The sequence below is a fragment of the Aedes aegypti genome, chromosome 3 (genome assembly GCF_002204515.2).
Source record: "Aedes aegypti strain LVP_AGWG chromosome 3, AaegL5.0 Primary Assembly, whole genome shotgun sequence".
Classification (NCBI taxonomy): domain Eukaryota; kingdom Metazoa; phylum Arthropoda; class Insecta; order Diptera; family Culicidae; genus Aedes; species Aedes aegypti.
Genome location: NC_035109.1, coordinates 103,063,996 through 103,079,310, shown reverse-complemented (window position 1 = coordinate 103,079,310; position 15,315 = coordinate 103,063,996). Strand labels below are relative to the sequence as shown.

Here is a 15,315-nt window from a genome sequence, read left to right as displayed (position 1 = left end):
AAATTGCTTCCATCGATGTTTTCAATTCGTTACCATCGTATGTTTCAAAAACAATTAGGTCAAAATAATAAATGCAGTAAAATAATAAAATTCCATGTTGATAGAGGATAATAGATTGTGTAAATTCATAGAATTAATTCTTAACAAGTGTTGATTCCCGCCTGAATTAAATATGAATAATAAATATGATAAAATAATCTCTATTAAAGATATATCCTCCTTGCGACGAGGAAAATGACTGAATAATTTAACTATATTGTTACCAGTGTTCGCCAGGGCTATGTATGGACATGCTTTAAAAAGCATATAAACACAAGCTTTCGTAGTTTTTCCTAACTTAGTCAATATTAATTCTAGATAATCGATTAACGGAGCCCCGACTTACGGCAAACATGAGCAATTGATTCTTGGAAGGTAACTTTTCTGGAACATAACATGTTTGAACATAAGTTGTCAACTGTTTGTAGATTCATTAACACCATTGATCTATGCATTTTTTTTACCATTTTTATTAGCATCATTCCAAACACTACAATCTTCCTAAAGATCTAGGTGCGCAAGTAAATAATTGAAATCACTTGAAACTTGCCCTAACTTAATAAATTTTACAGTGGTAATGAAAGATTGCATACTATGTAATTCATTTCTCCTATACCAGGAGACAGCTTGAAAATGTGTATAAAGATCATCATCATCTTCATTTATAATTTGTTTATTTTGTAATAAGATCAGTAAATTTCACGTCAACACTTCAGCCATAGAAGCGGTTTGGAATATTGCATAAATCATATGTTGCAATCGTTCAGATAAAAATCAAAATTAGAGGCAGACGTAAGAAAATTATGGCAGTTTTCATTCTCCTCTCCCCTCATAGTAAGATTTTTCGAACGAAAATTAAAATCATTTGTGTGACGTGTAAGAAATCTCAAACCGCCCTCCCTCCATAAACCCTTACGTAATTAATGGACGCCTCCTTACCATAGGGCCCAGATAGCCGTAGCAGTAAACGCGCAGCTATTCAGAAAGATCAAGCTGAGGGTCGTGGGTTCGGATCCTATCGGTCGAGGATCTTTTCGTAGAGGAAATTGCCTTTTACTGTGTTCAAGTCAGAGTTGCACAATATCGGTCATATCAGCTGATGGCTGATGGACTAAAACTATCAATATCAGTTGCGAACTATCAATATCACTTGGATCTGACAACCAACAGCTGTGATGCGACATCGCACTCTAGATCACAATCACTGCAGAATGAGTGATCACGTGGTAATTACCCAGGCTATTAATGTTTTTCAGTGACCAACACACAGTTTCAATCCGTCTGCAGCACTATCAAGAATATCGTACTGATAGTTGCCATTTTATTTGCTTAATTTAAGGCTAAACTTGAGCCATCAGTGATATCCATAGTCTATCGCCATCAATGCACTGTTGATGGAGTAGAGAGCATGATGTTGATGTCATATGGAATGATCCGAATTGTATCGCAGTCGGCCTGTACAAATCAGCAAATTTCTAGCGTTGATAGTGACCAGAGTCGGGAAAAGTTCTGAAATTCACACTACAGTAGGCAAGCGTAGCGAATCACAGTCACCGGAGCCAGTGAAACTCACGCGTATCGCTGCTGTAGGCAAAATACCTTGAAAATAGAAAAACACCCGTTGCTAAGGGCAACCCAAAACTACTGTAGAAAAATGTTCTATTTCCCGTTGCATTTCCCGCATTTGCAGCCTTCAATGACACTCCTCATTAAGAAAATTCATGTACCCAACATAGGCTACTTGATGAGATTCACGTTTTTGAACTACTGTATTAGGAGAGCCACGTGATTTTCGTAAAAACTCAAGCCTACTACTATTACCATTCCCAGCACTGATAGTGACAGCCAGCAGCTCTGGTTCAAGTGATCATACGGTTTATATTAAAACTACTGTATTATAATTCGAATAAATAAAAAAATAATCACATTTCTCAATTTTTCCACAGCCGTGACTCCAGTACAACCCGAAATATCTCCGGCATGGTTTCGAATTCTGCATTGGATAAATAGCAAATAAATTATACCTTTTTGAAGTCAATTGAGAGTGATTCCAAAAAAATCGGATGAAAACTGATGAAATGGCAACTTTTTGAAAATGCCTTGTGGGAGGTCGGGAACGTAAAGGTTAATCAAGCGATCGTTAATTGAAAAAATGCGAATTGTTGCATTTGTTGTAAAACGTGCTTACTTTAAGGGTAACATGTGATTCCAGTCGATAACAAAACTTAGAAATCTACCAGTTTACAGCGTAGTAGTAGTACAAGTAGTTACGCAAAATAACTTTATTTGGCTTGATTTTTGGTCCCAAGCCTAATCTTGTCTTCTGTTATTGGTTTTAATCCTTAAGCTTGATTTATTCTAATTGGTTTCCAGGTTTCTTTCGCTATTCTGGAATTGAATAAAGGTTTCCGTTAAAAGCGGTTTCAAAATCAAATCAAGCACCTGCTCGAGCATTACTTTCTAAAATCTCGTTAGTACGCTCTTGGTAACTCAACAATCAAATCAATGCTCTATAATTCGAGTGATAGTTTCAACCGGATTAATCAACAGATCAACAATATTTACACACAAAATAAATTCAATGTTACGTGTAAATGTCAAACAAATTTCAGCCTGTAAATCATTTATTTCATTTTTAATTTTTTGAAGTGCTTTACCATCACTTGAGAGATTTTTCAAGATGACCTTGGACAAACGTTTTGAACACCCGAGACTGCAAGTTGAATGAAATCGACAATTAGTGCATTTTCAACCAACATTGTTGGACCAACAATATTTCAAAAACTTGACATGTAGGTAATGATATTATCGAATACGACAATGGTCTCTTCATTATTCGTCCTCTTTTTCTTCTTCCTCTTCTTGGCATTACATCCTCACTAGGACAGAGCCTGCTTCTCAGTTTAGTGTTCCATGAGCACTTCCACAGTTATTAACTGAGAGAGATGATACTCTATGCGCAGGGAAGTCAAGGAAATTTCCATTACGAAAAGATACTGGGCCGTTCAAGAATCGAACCCAGATACCTTCATCATGGCTTTGCTTTGTAGCCGCAGACTCTAACCACTCGGCTAAGGTAGGCACCACAATGATCTTAGCAACCCTAAATTAACCTCCATGATGCATTAAGAGAAAGTTACACATTATGCATTAAGGGTCTAAAAAATCTAGATTTGATTTTCTTACTTTTAAATTTATATGAAAGATTTGTGACTCTAGAATGAAATCCTGGACATTTTTGTAAGTACGGCTATTCTAAAAATAAGGGCACCTGGTATCTATTTCAGAAGCGACCTGCACATATCATATTCAAAAGATCATACGCATGTCTGGTACGGTGTTATCGGTGTCAAGATGATGTTTTATCACTTATGAATTTGAACTTTTGACCGCAATCGCAATTTTGGAACCAGTTTAACACGTGTCCCTTCATGAAATTCATCTGGAATATCTTCAAAAATATTACCAGATATTGTATCGAAAATTTCTGCTGTAATTTCTTTAAAGATTCCTTCGGAGATTTCACAAAGAATTCCTCCAAGAAAATCTTTCTAGTAATTAATACATAGATTCCTTTTGGATATCTCCCAGAAAATTTTTACAGGCATTCTTTCAGATATGTATTCAAAACTATCTCATGGAATTCCTCCCAGTTCTTTAATGATTACTTCAGATAATTCTCCAGCGTTTTTCCAGAAATTCTCCCGTAGATCCCTCCCAAGCTACATGTAAGGATATCACCAGGCAGTCCTCTTGAGATTCCTCGAAGAATTATGTCGGAGATTTCTTCAGGAATTCTACCAGAAATTCCTCCAAGGATTCCACCAGAGATTCTAGGATAAATTACTGCACGAATTTTTCAAGGGATTCCTTAAGAGTTTCCTCCTGGAATTCTTCCAGAGATATCTATCTCCAGGAAAATCACTACATTTCGATAGACGTTCCTCCTGAGATTCCCTATTAATTCCTCCAGGAATTTTATCAGAAGTGACCTTTAGAATTTCTTCAGGGATTACATTAGGACAGTGAATCAAATTGTAATCGAAGCAAACGCAAAACAAGAAACAAAACATGTGCACAACGACATGTGTGTCTCAACTTTTACAGATAGGATACAATCTCAAGCAAAACTGTCATAAAAATAATAGAGGACAAGACATTCATGAGCAATCAGTTTTTATTAACACAATAACAAAACTGTTTCATGATTGTTATTAGAAAATGTAGCTATCTCTAATTCTCTAATTTGGATTCCTCCAGAAAAATCTTTACGTAGATTCCTCTGAGAAAATCCTTTCAAGAAATTCTTCAAAGATATCTCCAGACATTTGCAAATGGATTTCCCCAAGAATTATTTCAGCGGTTTCTCCAGAAAAATCTATACAGAGATTCGATTCTAGAGATTCGTCCAGCGAAATTTCTACAGGATTTTCCAAAAATTACTCAAGGGAATCCTTCTACAAAATCTATACAGCGAATCTTTCAAGTTCTTTGAACAACCATGCAGTTCTTTGTGTGGACCATAAAGCTGAATTAATTAGACAATTTTAAGAAAAAAAAACAATCACACATTTACTCGCTTGTGTCACCCGTATTACTAATCATCGTTTCACTAAAAATTATGATCAGAACAATGCCAACACATGTTTTACCCTGACACATTTTCAGGCATTGCGGATATCCTTCCTGATTGCTCGTCATTTTTGTCATCGTTTAACCAACCAGTGAGCACAAAAAGGATTTGTTTATTCAAAGTTCATTTTTTGCGAACCATGGAAGCGCTACATCACTGAACAAAGTTAATCACGTGACCACATGTTTCAGTAACGTGCAAAAACATATCCAATACAAAAAAATATGGAACATACCGAACGTGAAATGAAGTCAGTACAGCACTGGAACAGCTATGGTGATATACTGAGCAATATTTGTGAGGAATAACAAAATTTGAATTATTATTGAGTAAATATTAAGTAGATATCGTTATTTAATTTTAGTGATTCCTGACATAGCCGGTATCTACACAGTTTGTGTGGTGTTTAGGAAGTTAGTAACAAACTTTTCATATGTGAAAACCTTCTTAAATGTACCGTACGTAATAATAGAGTTAGAAGACATTGGTCAACACAACTCAACAGCTAGCTCGATGCTGGCGGGAATCGAATCCGGATGCAACAGTTTTTTGGTACAACAACACGCGGTACTGGATTTCCTAGACATCTACACGAAAATTCACGACGAAGCTGGATATAGGAATCCCAATAAATATTTGATGTTTCTCATGGAAGACGCCTCTTCGGCAAATTTACTGGAGTCCATACGAGGCCATTCAAGCATGCAAGAAATAATGAATCTGCTTATATTCCAGCCATCTAATGATCCATCATCGATAGATCTGATCACGCATCGTTATATTGCTACCGAGAAAGGCATTGAATGGTACTTGGTGGATCGATTTCATATTGGAACAAGCTCCTTCGAAATGGGAAACCAACTATTTCCGGATAAAACGTTTAATTTGATGGGAAAGCCAATTCGCGTAGCAACTTTCAACATCAATCCACATATATTTCTAATAGAATCTGAAATAGGAACTCCGGTAGTTATAAGTGGAAATGAGAGTTATTCGTTGAATGGACCTAATGGTATTTTACTGATGGAATTTTGTCGAAGACGTAATTGCACAATTGACTTGGTTGTAGGTGGGTATGAAGTCATGAAACATATCATCGATATGAATTAGTCATAAATGTTCTTTTACAGATTCAGTTAATATGTGGGGTGTTATAAATCCGAATAGAACAGGTAACGGAATACTGGGCAATGTTGTAGAGAGGCGTGCTGACCTTGGAATCGGAGCGTTGAGCAGCTGGTATCATTGCTATCAGTATTTGGCCTTCTCATTTGCTTATGAAAGAGGTGGTGTTACTTGTGTTGTTCCTAAGCCGAAGTAAGTAGTTTGAACACAATTTATGTATTGTACAATTGTCCCGTTATTATTAAAAAAAAGAGTAGCCATAGACGACGGTGACCCCAAAACAGTGTTACATTGTATTTTTTAAATATCTTAGCTTTGCAAGTGTTCATACTAATGCTGAAGTTTTGGGGTCTAAAACTATACGTTAATAATTACACACACAGTATTAGGATGGTAGACGTTATATATGAGGACTGAGTAAAGACGATCAACCCCCCCAACAAAAATCATTACATCCATGACAGGCTAATTTTTTGAAAATTGAAAAGCAAAGAAAAAAATGTTTCCCACACACTTAATAGTTATTTATGCAACATGTTGCAAAATGATGATTTTTTCAGCACGAGTTGTACATTTATCCAACGAGGCTCACCGAGTTGGATAAATACAACGAGTGATAAAAAAAAATCTAGTTTTGCAACGAGTTGCATACAACATTTTTTGCTATTACGAAAAATTCCGTTTAAGCTGGATCATTTCCAGAAGCACAAACAAACATTTCAACAGAAACCACGTGGGCGTACATGTATGTGTAGTATCATTTCAGTATTTTTCAATCGCGTAGACTGCGACATAGCAGTATCTACGAATGTCACAAACTTTCTCGTTCACATCATACAGACTTAGGACAGGACGTGACAGCTCAACTAAGACAGCCCCGTTGTTTTTCAGTCAATAACCTTGACGATACAAAAGCCAGTGCTACCAGTATGATTTCAAAGCAAATCATGTGAACATATTAAAATATCAAGACTCATAATTTTGTTGTTTCTTGCACGCTTCATTCGTATAGTGCAATAGAGGATGCTAGCTTATTCAAAAATCAGGTTTACATACCAAACCGGTGACAATTTTAGATAAAATTGACACAATTTCCATTATACTGCTTTCAATTAATTTTTTTTTATTTTTGCATTGTAAGAGCACATGCGGTACACTTAACAACGAATATAAATGGATTTGAAACAAAAAAATATCATGAAAAATTTCCAAACTTTCAATAAAAACTCTAACTTAGCAACACGGCCAGGCTAGCAACAAAGTGCCCTGTTGCAATTCAACTCAACGATGTGGAAGTAGGCCTTTGCCAAAACTAATTACGAGAAGTGGTCTTTTTTGACAGGCAATTGGTTTCATTTTTGTACTTTGATCTGACACGTCTTGTCTTAGATACAGACCAATGTTCCCTATTGGAGAACAGAACAAATGCGTACAGTAGCGAATTCTGCTGCCACTTCTACGAATGTTGGACGATCCGTTCCCAAAAAGAAATGTCAGATCGGTCTGAAAATGCAGTTTGCCTAAAATTCTTAGCATATTCTCTGTATTCACACACTTAGAGGAATGCTATCGTTATTTTCTGGCATTATTATGTCTTATAATCTCCCAAAAGGTTCTAGGTGGATTTCATTTAAGTTTTTATTGGACTCTTTGAAATATACTTGGCTGTTTTTTGACATTCTTAGTTATCACCTAGCGAAAGCTTGATTTGACACTAAACATTTCTTTTTTTAACATCGGTAAATTGCTGCAATAATCTGCAGGATTTCGTGGGATATCTCAATTAATATTCTGAGACCCTCGGCAGATTCCTAAAGGATTCTTATTGCCTTAGCAAAAGACTACCTAGTTATATTTAAGAATTTGTACGTACACTCATACCTGTTAATCAGAAGTGTCTCGTGATTTTACATTGCAAGTTCTTGACATTCAAAATTGAGAAAATAATCTTTGGAAATGCTATTGGTAATTGCCAATATGAGTCATATTTGGAATTTGAGCTAAAACAGAACTTGCACAGGTAGGGCTGGATCATATTCTTGGCACTTCACCGGAATCCGTTGAATTCCGACGAAACTACGGTGTTTTATTTCACCGAACTGTTCAGCTGTTGAAATTACGGTGAAATTCACCAATTTCCGGTAAAAATGAGCTTAGTGTGCGAACCAAATAGATCGTGATCCGTTTTGGCACGAAATTTAGAATTTTCTGTAGATTTTTGTCTCAGATTTCAAGAGATGCTTCATTGTCCACGTTTCTAGCTATGATTATGTTTGACATGTATCTTGCAGGGGTTTAGGGACAAAATGTCGAATGACAAAACGTCGAAAGGGCAAAACGGCGAATTATTTATTCTTTCGGAAGAGAATCTTTCTTCCAAGAAATTTTCGTTCCCTTCTAATTCTCACCTTTCGACGTTTTGGAATTCGACATTTTGTCTTTCGAAGTTTTGTCACCCAATCTCTTGCAAGGTTAGTCCTCAAGGTTTAGGGGGGCCTGTTGTAAAATGTACCGGTTAAGAGAGATGTACCGAAGATTCAACTGTTTCCAAACTCAAATTTCGCGTGGATAATCGTTTATGCTGGACATAACGCATAACTGGGGCAAAACACGCCACAACATTGAAGCAATATGTACCCAAACAGAGAGGCACCATCGCAAGATGGGGAGAGATCCATCATCGTATTTTAAAGTTAATATCATTTATTTAATAACAACTAATTTTAAATGATTTTAACTTACAATATGTAACAATTATTCATAATTTTCGGTTTTCGAATGTTTTGAATTATCAAAAGTGATAATTGAGTTAAGTGCAAGTGGATAGTTGTTCATTTTCAGGATGTGTTTTTTATTTAACCGTAAATTTGGTGTTGGAGTAAGTTGATTTTACTTCAAAACAGCTAGGTTTGTGTAAGTTAATGTTATTCATAGGATAATCTCAACATGAACAAAGTTTTCTCCTTAATTTGTTTAATTTGTTTCCCACAAAATACCAACCTAGTTTCTCCCATTATTAGTATTTGTGAAATTGAAATTAGTTTGCATTATTACACCGATTTTTTTTTATTTTTTTTATAATTTTGGTGAACATTAACTATTTGTCCTATTTTGACTATGTTTCATATATTTCCCTGCAATGCTGGTCTTGCAAGCTTCCAACGGTGAAATAAAATTAGAAAATATTTGTCTAATTATTGTGACAGAACTCTGAACCATTGTAACAGGCTGGATCTTTCGTTCCTTGGTACGACAAAGTAGGATATTTTTATGTATTAATTGACAAGTTTAGATTAAAGTCCTGAAAAAGGAAGCGGTTTTAGAGAAATGACTGTTCAAAATGCTATGTCACGCTTATTTTATGTACCGTTTCCTTACAGTTAATCATGATAATCTCTCGGTTTCAGGCAACTCCCGCGTTGGAAAGAAGTTGCAATGGGTTTCACGACTTCAGTCTACATGACCATATTTGTAACCTTTTGCTGTACAGTGGTCGTTTACATGTTAATAGTACGTCTTACGATACAAGAGCCGTTAGAGAGAACTTTTGCTTGGAATGTTCTAAACGTGTTGGCCATCTACCTTCTTCAAGCCACCAACATCGTGCGTAGTCGTTCTGTATCCGAAACTTTGCTATCCGTAGCCGTGTTAATCTTCAGTATGAACTTAGCTACTATCTACTTGGGAAAGTATGCAAGTCTGCGAACGATTCCGATGTATGAACCAGCTATCGATACCAAAGAGGAGTTGGCTAAAAGCGGAATCACATGGATGCAAGCACATGAAGCATGGTCATACTCTTTGCGTTTATCGGACAATGTAAGTTGATGTAGAATGTGGTAAACTCAATGTCTTAGAGTTCATGAAAACTGTTTTAACCCCCCAGCCTACAGAAGTGAGTCTTTGTTCCAACTTTAAAGTTGACGTGCCTCCAATGCTCGCCCAGATAGCCGACCAAGGAAATTCGGCATTTGCCTTGGCTCGGTTACACAACGGACACCTAATGCTGGGAGATTGGATCAATGCTGGCAACATTCACAAGTATCAGCTGATGCAAAATGATCTGTATTACGAGCATGAGGTAGCAATGGCTACCAAAACATGGCCGTTGATGGAACGATTCAATGAGTTACTAGGACAGGCATCCGATGCGTCACTACTGTTGCTTCAGGAATATCAGAACATTTTCCAGTACAATGACTACTACGTACAAATGGTTGCGTTGAACTCGCATGTACGCCAGCCAAATGAACCAAAACCGCTGGCAATGGAGGACGTGATGGGAGGTTTCATCATCCTAGGCTCTGGGTTGCTCTGTGCTAGTGTGAATTTTATGATAGAAGTCTGGATATTGTGTCCAAGAAAAACTAAACAAGTCAATGATGTTGAATAAAAAGAAAGATAAAATTAATTCACTACATTTTTGAATAATGTATTCATTTAGCATCTATATAGATAATTTGTTCCAAAGGTGAAGCAGCAAAAAATAGAATGATGATTCGTGAAAGCGCCTGAAAGCCTTAAATTAGAAAATCGGGACGTAAAATTGCAAAATTGTCAACTTCATTCAACATTATATTTCACGTTTAGCTCGACAAGCCAGGGTATCGAGACTAGGGTTGGGAAAAAATCTGAAATTCACTCTACAGTAGCCAAGCAAAGCCAATCACAGTCAGCGAAGTCAGTGAAACTCACGCCCATCGCTGCTGTAGGCAAAATGCTTTGAAAATAGCAAAACACCCGTGGCTAAGGGCAACCCAAAACTACTGTAGAAAAATGTTCTATTTCCCGCTGCATTTCCCGCATTTAGAGCCTTCAATGACACTCATGATTTAGAAAATTCGTGCACCCAACATAGGCTACTTGATGAGATTCACGTTTTTGAACTACTGTACTGGGAGAGCCACGTGATTTTCGCGAAAATTCAAGCCTACTACTTTTACCATTCCCAGCACTGATAGTGACAGCCAGCAGCTGACACCACCATAACTGATCTGTTCATAATATGATTCATGAACCTCACGCATTCAAAGATTCGAAAGAGACAATCATGATTCAAAGGATCATTGAAAGGAGATTTGAACGCTCATGGTGGCCAGAATGAGGAGTTTAGAAACATTTGCGCCTAACGGCTATCGAATAAGAAAGACTTTACGACTGATTGATTGATTCTGCCGCCTCCAATAATAAAGCTATTGTTAGAAGACGGGCCCTGCTGTAGTGATTAGAACTAACACCTGTCATGCCGAGGACCTGGGATCGTATCCCATCCCCGAGATAGTCACTTATGTCGTCAAAATAATAAATATATAAAAATAAATAATAGTGACGACTTCCTTCGGAAAAGAAGGAAAACCGTTGGTCCCGAGATGAACTAGCCCAGGGCTAAAAATCTCGTTGATAAAGATAAAAAAAGAAGATAAGAATATAGGATTTGAAACATTTAAGTATTTACAGCACAACGTCTCATATCGTAATACTTGAAAATTACCTTCAACGGCGAAAATGTAAAACCAGAATTTTTGAGTTATTTTTCTCTCCCTATTTCATTCGCTTCTTTTATTGTTGTCAGAGAGTGATGAGTAAAATAACCCAAAAACCGAAAATGCATTACCTCAATTTTGAGTAAGAGACATAAAGGGCGAACACGAAATTATTGCGACACATTCAACAGGGCATAACTTTTCTACCATTGGGTAAAAATCAACCAAATTTTGCACACTTTCTCATTGATGTGTATTGTCTACATGCTGTCAAACTCGAAGTCGTGTTTTTCGATTCAACGAAAATGGAGGTGAACCAACGCGAGTCGAAAGAACAAATTCTTTCCAAACACTTGGAATTTCCTGACCTGTTGCACCGGCAGTTGGGAAAAATGTTGAACATTCACCATTCAATTGTCTCCAGAGTGCTAAAGCGCACGGTGCTCCCCTGACCGTTATTATCAGAAAAAAATCTCCATCAAATATGTGCTCACCAGTCTTTAGCTAAGCTGCATGTCTGGGCAAAATTTCAAAAAAATCGTAGGGCCCGTTTGGCAGTTACGCCTTTTTTATTGTATAAGTCTACTAATTCAAAGGAAATCTGAGATATTTGAACGGATTTTCATTGGCCGTGATTACCAGAAGAAATATACCATCAAAATTTGGTTCAAAGTTGTTTGTTTAGTTATTTGTAACCTCTTGGTGGAGTTTTGAATGAGAAAATAGGCGAAATTTGAAGTTACGCCCTTTTTGAGGTGTAACCATTGAAAACACTAATTTCAAATAGATTAATTAGGCATTCTAATAGCGATAAGCATTTTCAAATAATTTCAATGACATATTGCAACTACATGTCGCCAAAGTATTTCACAATTGATCAATTTTTCATAAGCTCAAGTGCTGTAAGGCATTACGGAGCTGATTTCATCATATAACCAAATTAGTTCTTGTAGCACAATATTCTGGATTGGTTGGTGAACCAATTTACTCACGATTCAGATTATTTTAAATGCTACTGATTGCTACCTGTTTTATATTAAATTCGAAGCATACGTCAAGAAGTACTTAAAGAGTTAAGTTTTTCGTAATGGGTAGCAGTGTATGGAATAAAATCAACTATGCAGAAAGCAGTGATTCAAAATGGAAGAATGTAATGCAAAGTGCTGATAATAACGGTCAGGGGAGCACCGTGAAAGCGGTTCCAGGAGCGGTTGACGTTGGACCACGGCAAAGGAGCTGGAAGAAAACCGGGACCATAGAACAAAAAGATGGAGGGAAAGGTGAAGCGAATGATTAACGCAAATCCCAACGTCTCAAGCCGTGATTTAGCTAAAAAGATCGGCATGTCGCAGAGCTACGTCCAGAATGCAAAGAAAGGAGCTGGACTACATACATACAATGTACAGAACTTCCCAAACCGCGATGAGCGGCAACAATTGGCGGCTAAAACTCGGACACGGAAGCTCTACGAGAAGATGCTGACAAAATATGGCTGCTGTGTGATGGACGACGAAACGTATATAAAAGCCAATTTTAAGCAAATTCCGGGGTTGGAGTTTTTCACCGGCAAGAGCAAGTTCGATGTGGACGACAAATTCAAGAGGAGAAAATGTCGAGCCTTCAAACATCTCATTTGGCAGGCCATCTGCTCTTGCGGACTGAGGAGTGAGCCTTTCGTGACAAAGGGCACAGTAAATGGTGAGATCTACGAGTGCGTGCCTCGAGAAGCGCCTTTTGTCGTTCTTGCAGCAGCACGACGAAGCTCCGTTGTTTTGGCCAGATTTGGCATCAAGCCCCTATTCTAAAAGTGTCCTGGAGTGGTATAAGGCCAATTCTGTTCATTTTGTTCCAAAGGACATGAATCCGCCAAACTGTCCGGAGCTTCGCCCGGTGGAGCAGTACTGGGCTATAATAATGGTTTCTGCGCTCGTGTACATACACGTTACATGTCACCAACACTATTCAAAGAGTGCTGGTGGAAAATATAAACAAAGATCAGCTGTTCCCAGCAAAATCAAACGGCAGTATTTTCCACCAGCAAATTTGCGCATGTGCTCGTGACACCGCTCGGCGAGAGCTCAATGAAGCGGGAACTTCGGAAGAGCAAGAAAACAGTCAGAGACGAGAAGAACATGTTAAGAAAATGAAAAAAAAAAACTGAGAAACTGGTACCGGATGACACTGTAAAGTCTTTGATAGAGGGCAATGCCTTCAATTCTACACTCAAGGCTCCATCGATTAACTTTTCTTTTGACTTTTGCAGTAAATATATGTATAAAACTACTCTAAAATTTTGGTTTGATTCTAAACATCATAAGAAAATTGGCATGACATTTTCGGTGTCGCAATAATTTCGTGTTCGCCCTTTAGTATTGAAAGTTGAGTTATTTGATCTGCCGGTTGAGTGTAAAGAACTTTGCCAGTATGTATTTTTTTTTGCATGGCTGCAAATGAAAACAACTTCAACCTCATTTACCGTAATTCGGGGGCAAATTGATCACTGGGGCCAATTTGGTCAGATCGGGACCAAAAAACATTTCCTCCCAAGGATGCTGAAGGTTTTGTTGGGACCACAGACATTCCATGTTTTCTAGTTTATAGATGTATAATGATGATTTCGAACTATTCAATTTTCATTATGGTCAGTTTTGCATAAAAATATTCACAGTTTTTTTGAAGGTGTAAGCAATGCAGTTGGAAATGTCGGTGCTAAACAATCCACTGGTTCTTTGCCTACATGTCAACTTTGAGTGTTTAAAATGTTGTGTATGCTTAAGTATGAACTATTGAACTCATGTTTGATATCATACAGCATAGCAAGTATATTTTTTGCTAATAAAACCGTTTATTCTCAAATAATGTGCTTATTTCAAAGTTTAATTTCGCAATAAATTGATCAAATACTGGAGTTGTAAGAATTTTGACATCATTTTCAGATTCAGGAGACCCAAATTTAGTAGATAGGGAAATTTTTATTCTTAAACCTGCTTTGCTATATGGTGATCAATTTCGCCCCAACGTGTAATTTTATTTTTTGATATTAAAATTATTTTTATGATATGTTACTATTATTTCATGAAAAGTCGATTACATAAACTGATAAAGATAATTGAAGTACTGATTTTGTCGAAATTTATTTGAAAATATTTGCATTCCGAAGGATAACACAACAAAAAGCTGTAAAAAAGTGATCAATTTGCCCCCGGATTACGGTACTCAAAATCATGGTAACGCACGTATCCCCCAAATGGGGTGGAATGAACTCACTTTTGAGTACCGTAAAACGGGGTAATTTAATAATGCGGGTAACTTTGATAGTGCGTTACCCACCGCATACTAAACGAAATATCATAATTTCTGGTAATCGGTTAAGCAAAACGAATGCAAAGCTAAAGAATATTAGTATGACACTTCATGTAAGAGCTATTTTCATTTGAATCGAGAACATTTGAGGCTTTATGTACGAATATTAAAAATTGATACGATTTTAGCATTTTTGAAACGCATACAAACAATCTGTTCTATGATCACTATTTGATGTAGTTTTGAATAGTTGGTCACTTATCTTTGATAGCCTAGATATCATAGAACTTGAATGTGGTCTCAAATCTTTTAGCGAAAAGCATTTTCACAAACTGGGATCATTTTTGTAATCTAAGTCATAAATTTCCATATACCGTCGTTGGGGGTGACAATGGGTCAAAAAGGGATGTGTACGAATTATTTATTGAATTACTATCGCAATTTAACTCCAATAAACTTCAAATTTGGTGTGTATGTACTTTGATGGTACATTAACAACTGTTCAAAACATTAAAGAAAAATATTTATTCACAGCGGCACCACAAATGAATGAAAAATGACCCAATCTCACCCCATAGAGGGGGTGACATTGGGTCACTGTAATCGAAATAACTTGTTTTTGATAATATGGTTGCAAAACCATTCACAGCTGAAAAATATTGATGAAATACGATGCAAACAAGATGAAAAGATATCTAAGATGTTTCACAAGTATGATAAACCCACTTAAAA

At 36.9% G+C, this 15,315-nt stretch overlaps 1 protein-coding gene across 2 annotated transcripts; it reads left to right on the top strand.

Annotated features, from left to right (window-relative positions):
* Positions 1-340: 340 nt before the first annotated feature.
* On the top strand, positions 341-10,208 carry LOC110677943. 2 transcript variants are annotated; one of them, XM_021849998.1, is made up of 6 exons: positions 341-414; positions 4,708-4,969; positions 5,037-5,741; positions 5,803-5,989; positions 9,205-9,616; positions 9,684-10,208. In XM_021849998.1, exons 2-6 carry the CDS (start codon positions 4,897-4,899, stop codon positions 10,188-10,190), a joined length of 1,884 nt encoding a protein of 627 aa, XP_021705690.1. In that variant the 5' UTR covers positions 341-414; positions 4,708-4,896; the 3' UTR covers positions 10,191-10,208. The 2 variants fall into 2 exon arrangements, with proteins under 2 accessions (XP_021705690.1, XP_021705691.1); XM_021849999.1 differs by lacking the exon at positions 4,708-4,969 and having other exon boundaries at positions 347-414; positions 5,631-5,741.
* Positions 10,209-15,315: the final 5,107 nt, after the last annotated feature.

Bases quoted from the DNA above. Each gene is read 5' to 3' on its own strand.
- LOC110677943 (XM_021849998.1), top strand. From the start codon at position 4,897: ATGGAACATACCGAACGTGAAATGAAGTCAGTACAGCACTGGAACAGC. The intron at 5,990-9,204 runs GTAAGTAGTTTG...TCTCGGTTTCAG, and splicing joins TGTGTTGTTCCTAAGCCGAA to GCAACTCCCGCGTTGGAAAG. The intron at 9,617-9,683 runs GTAAGTTGATGT...TTAACCCCCCAG, and splicing joins CTTTGCGTTTATCGGACAAT to CCTACAGAAGTGAGTCTTTG.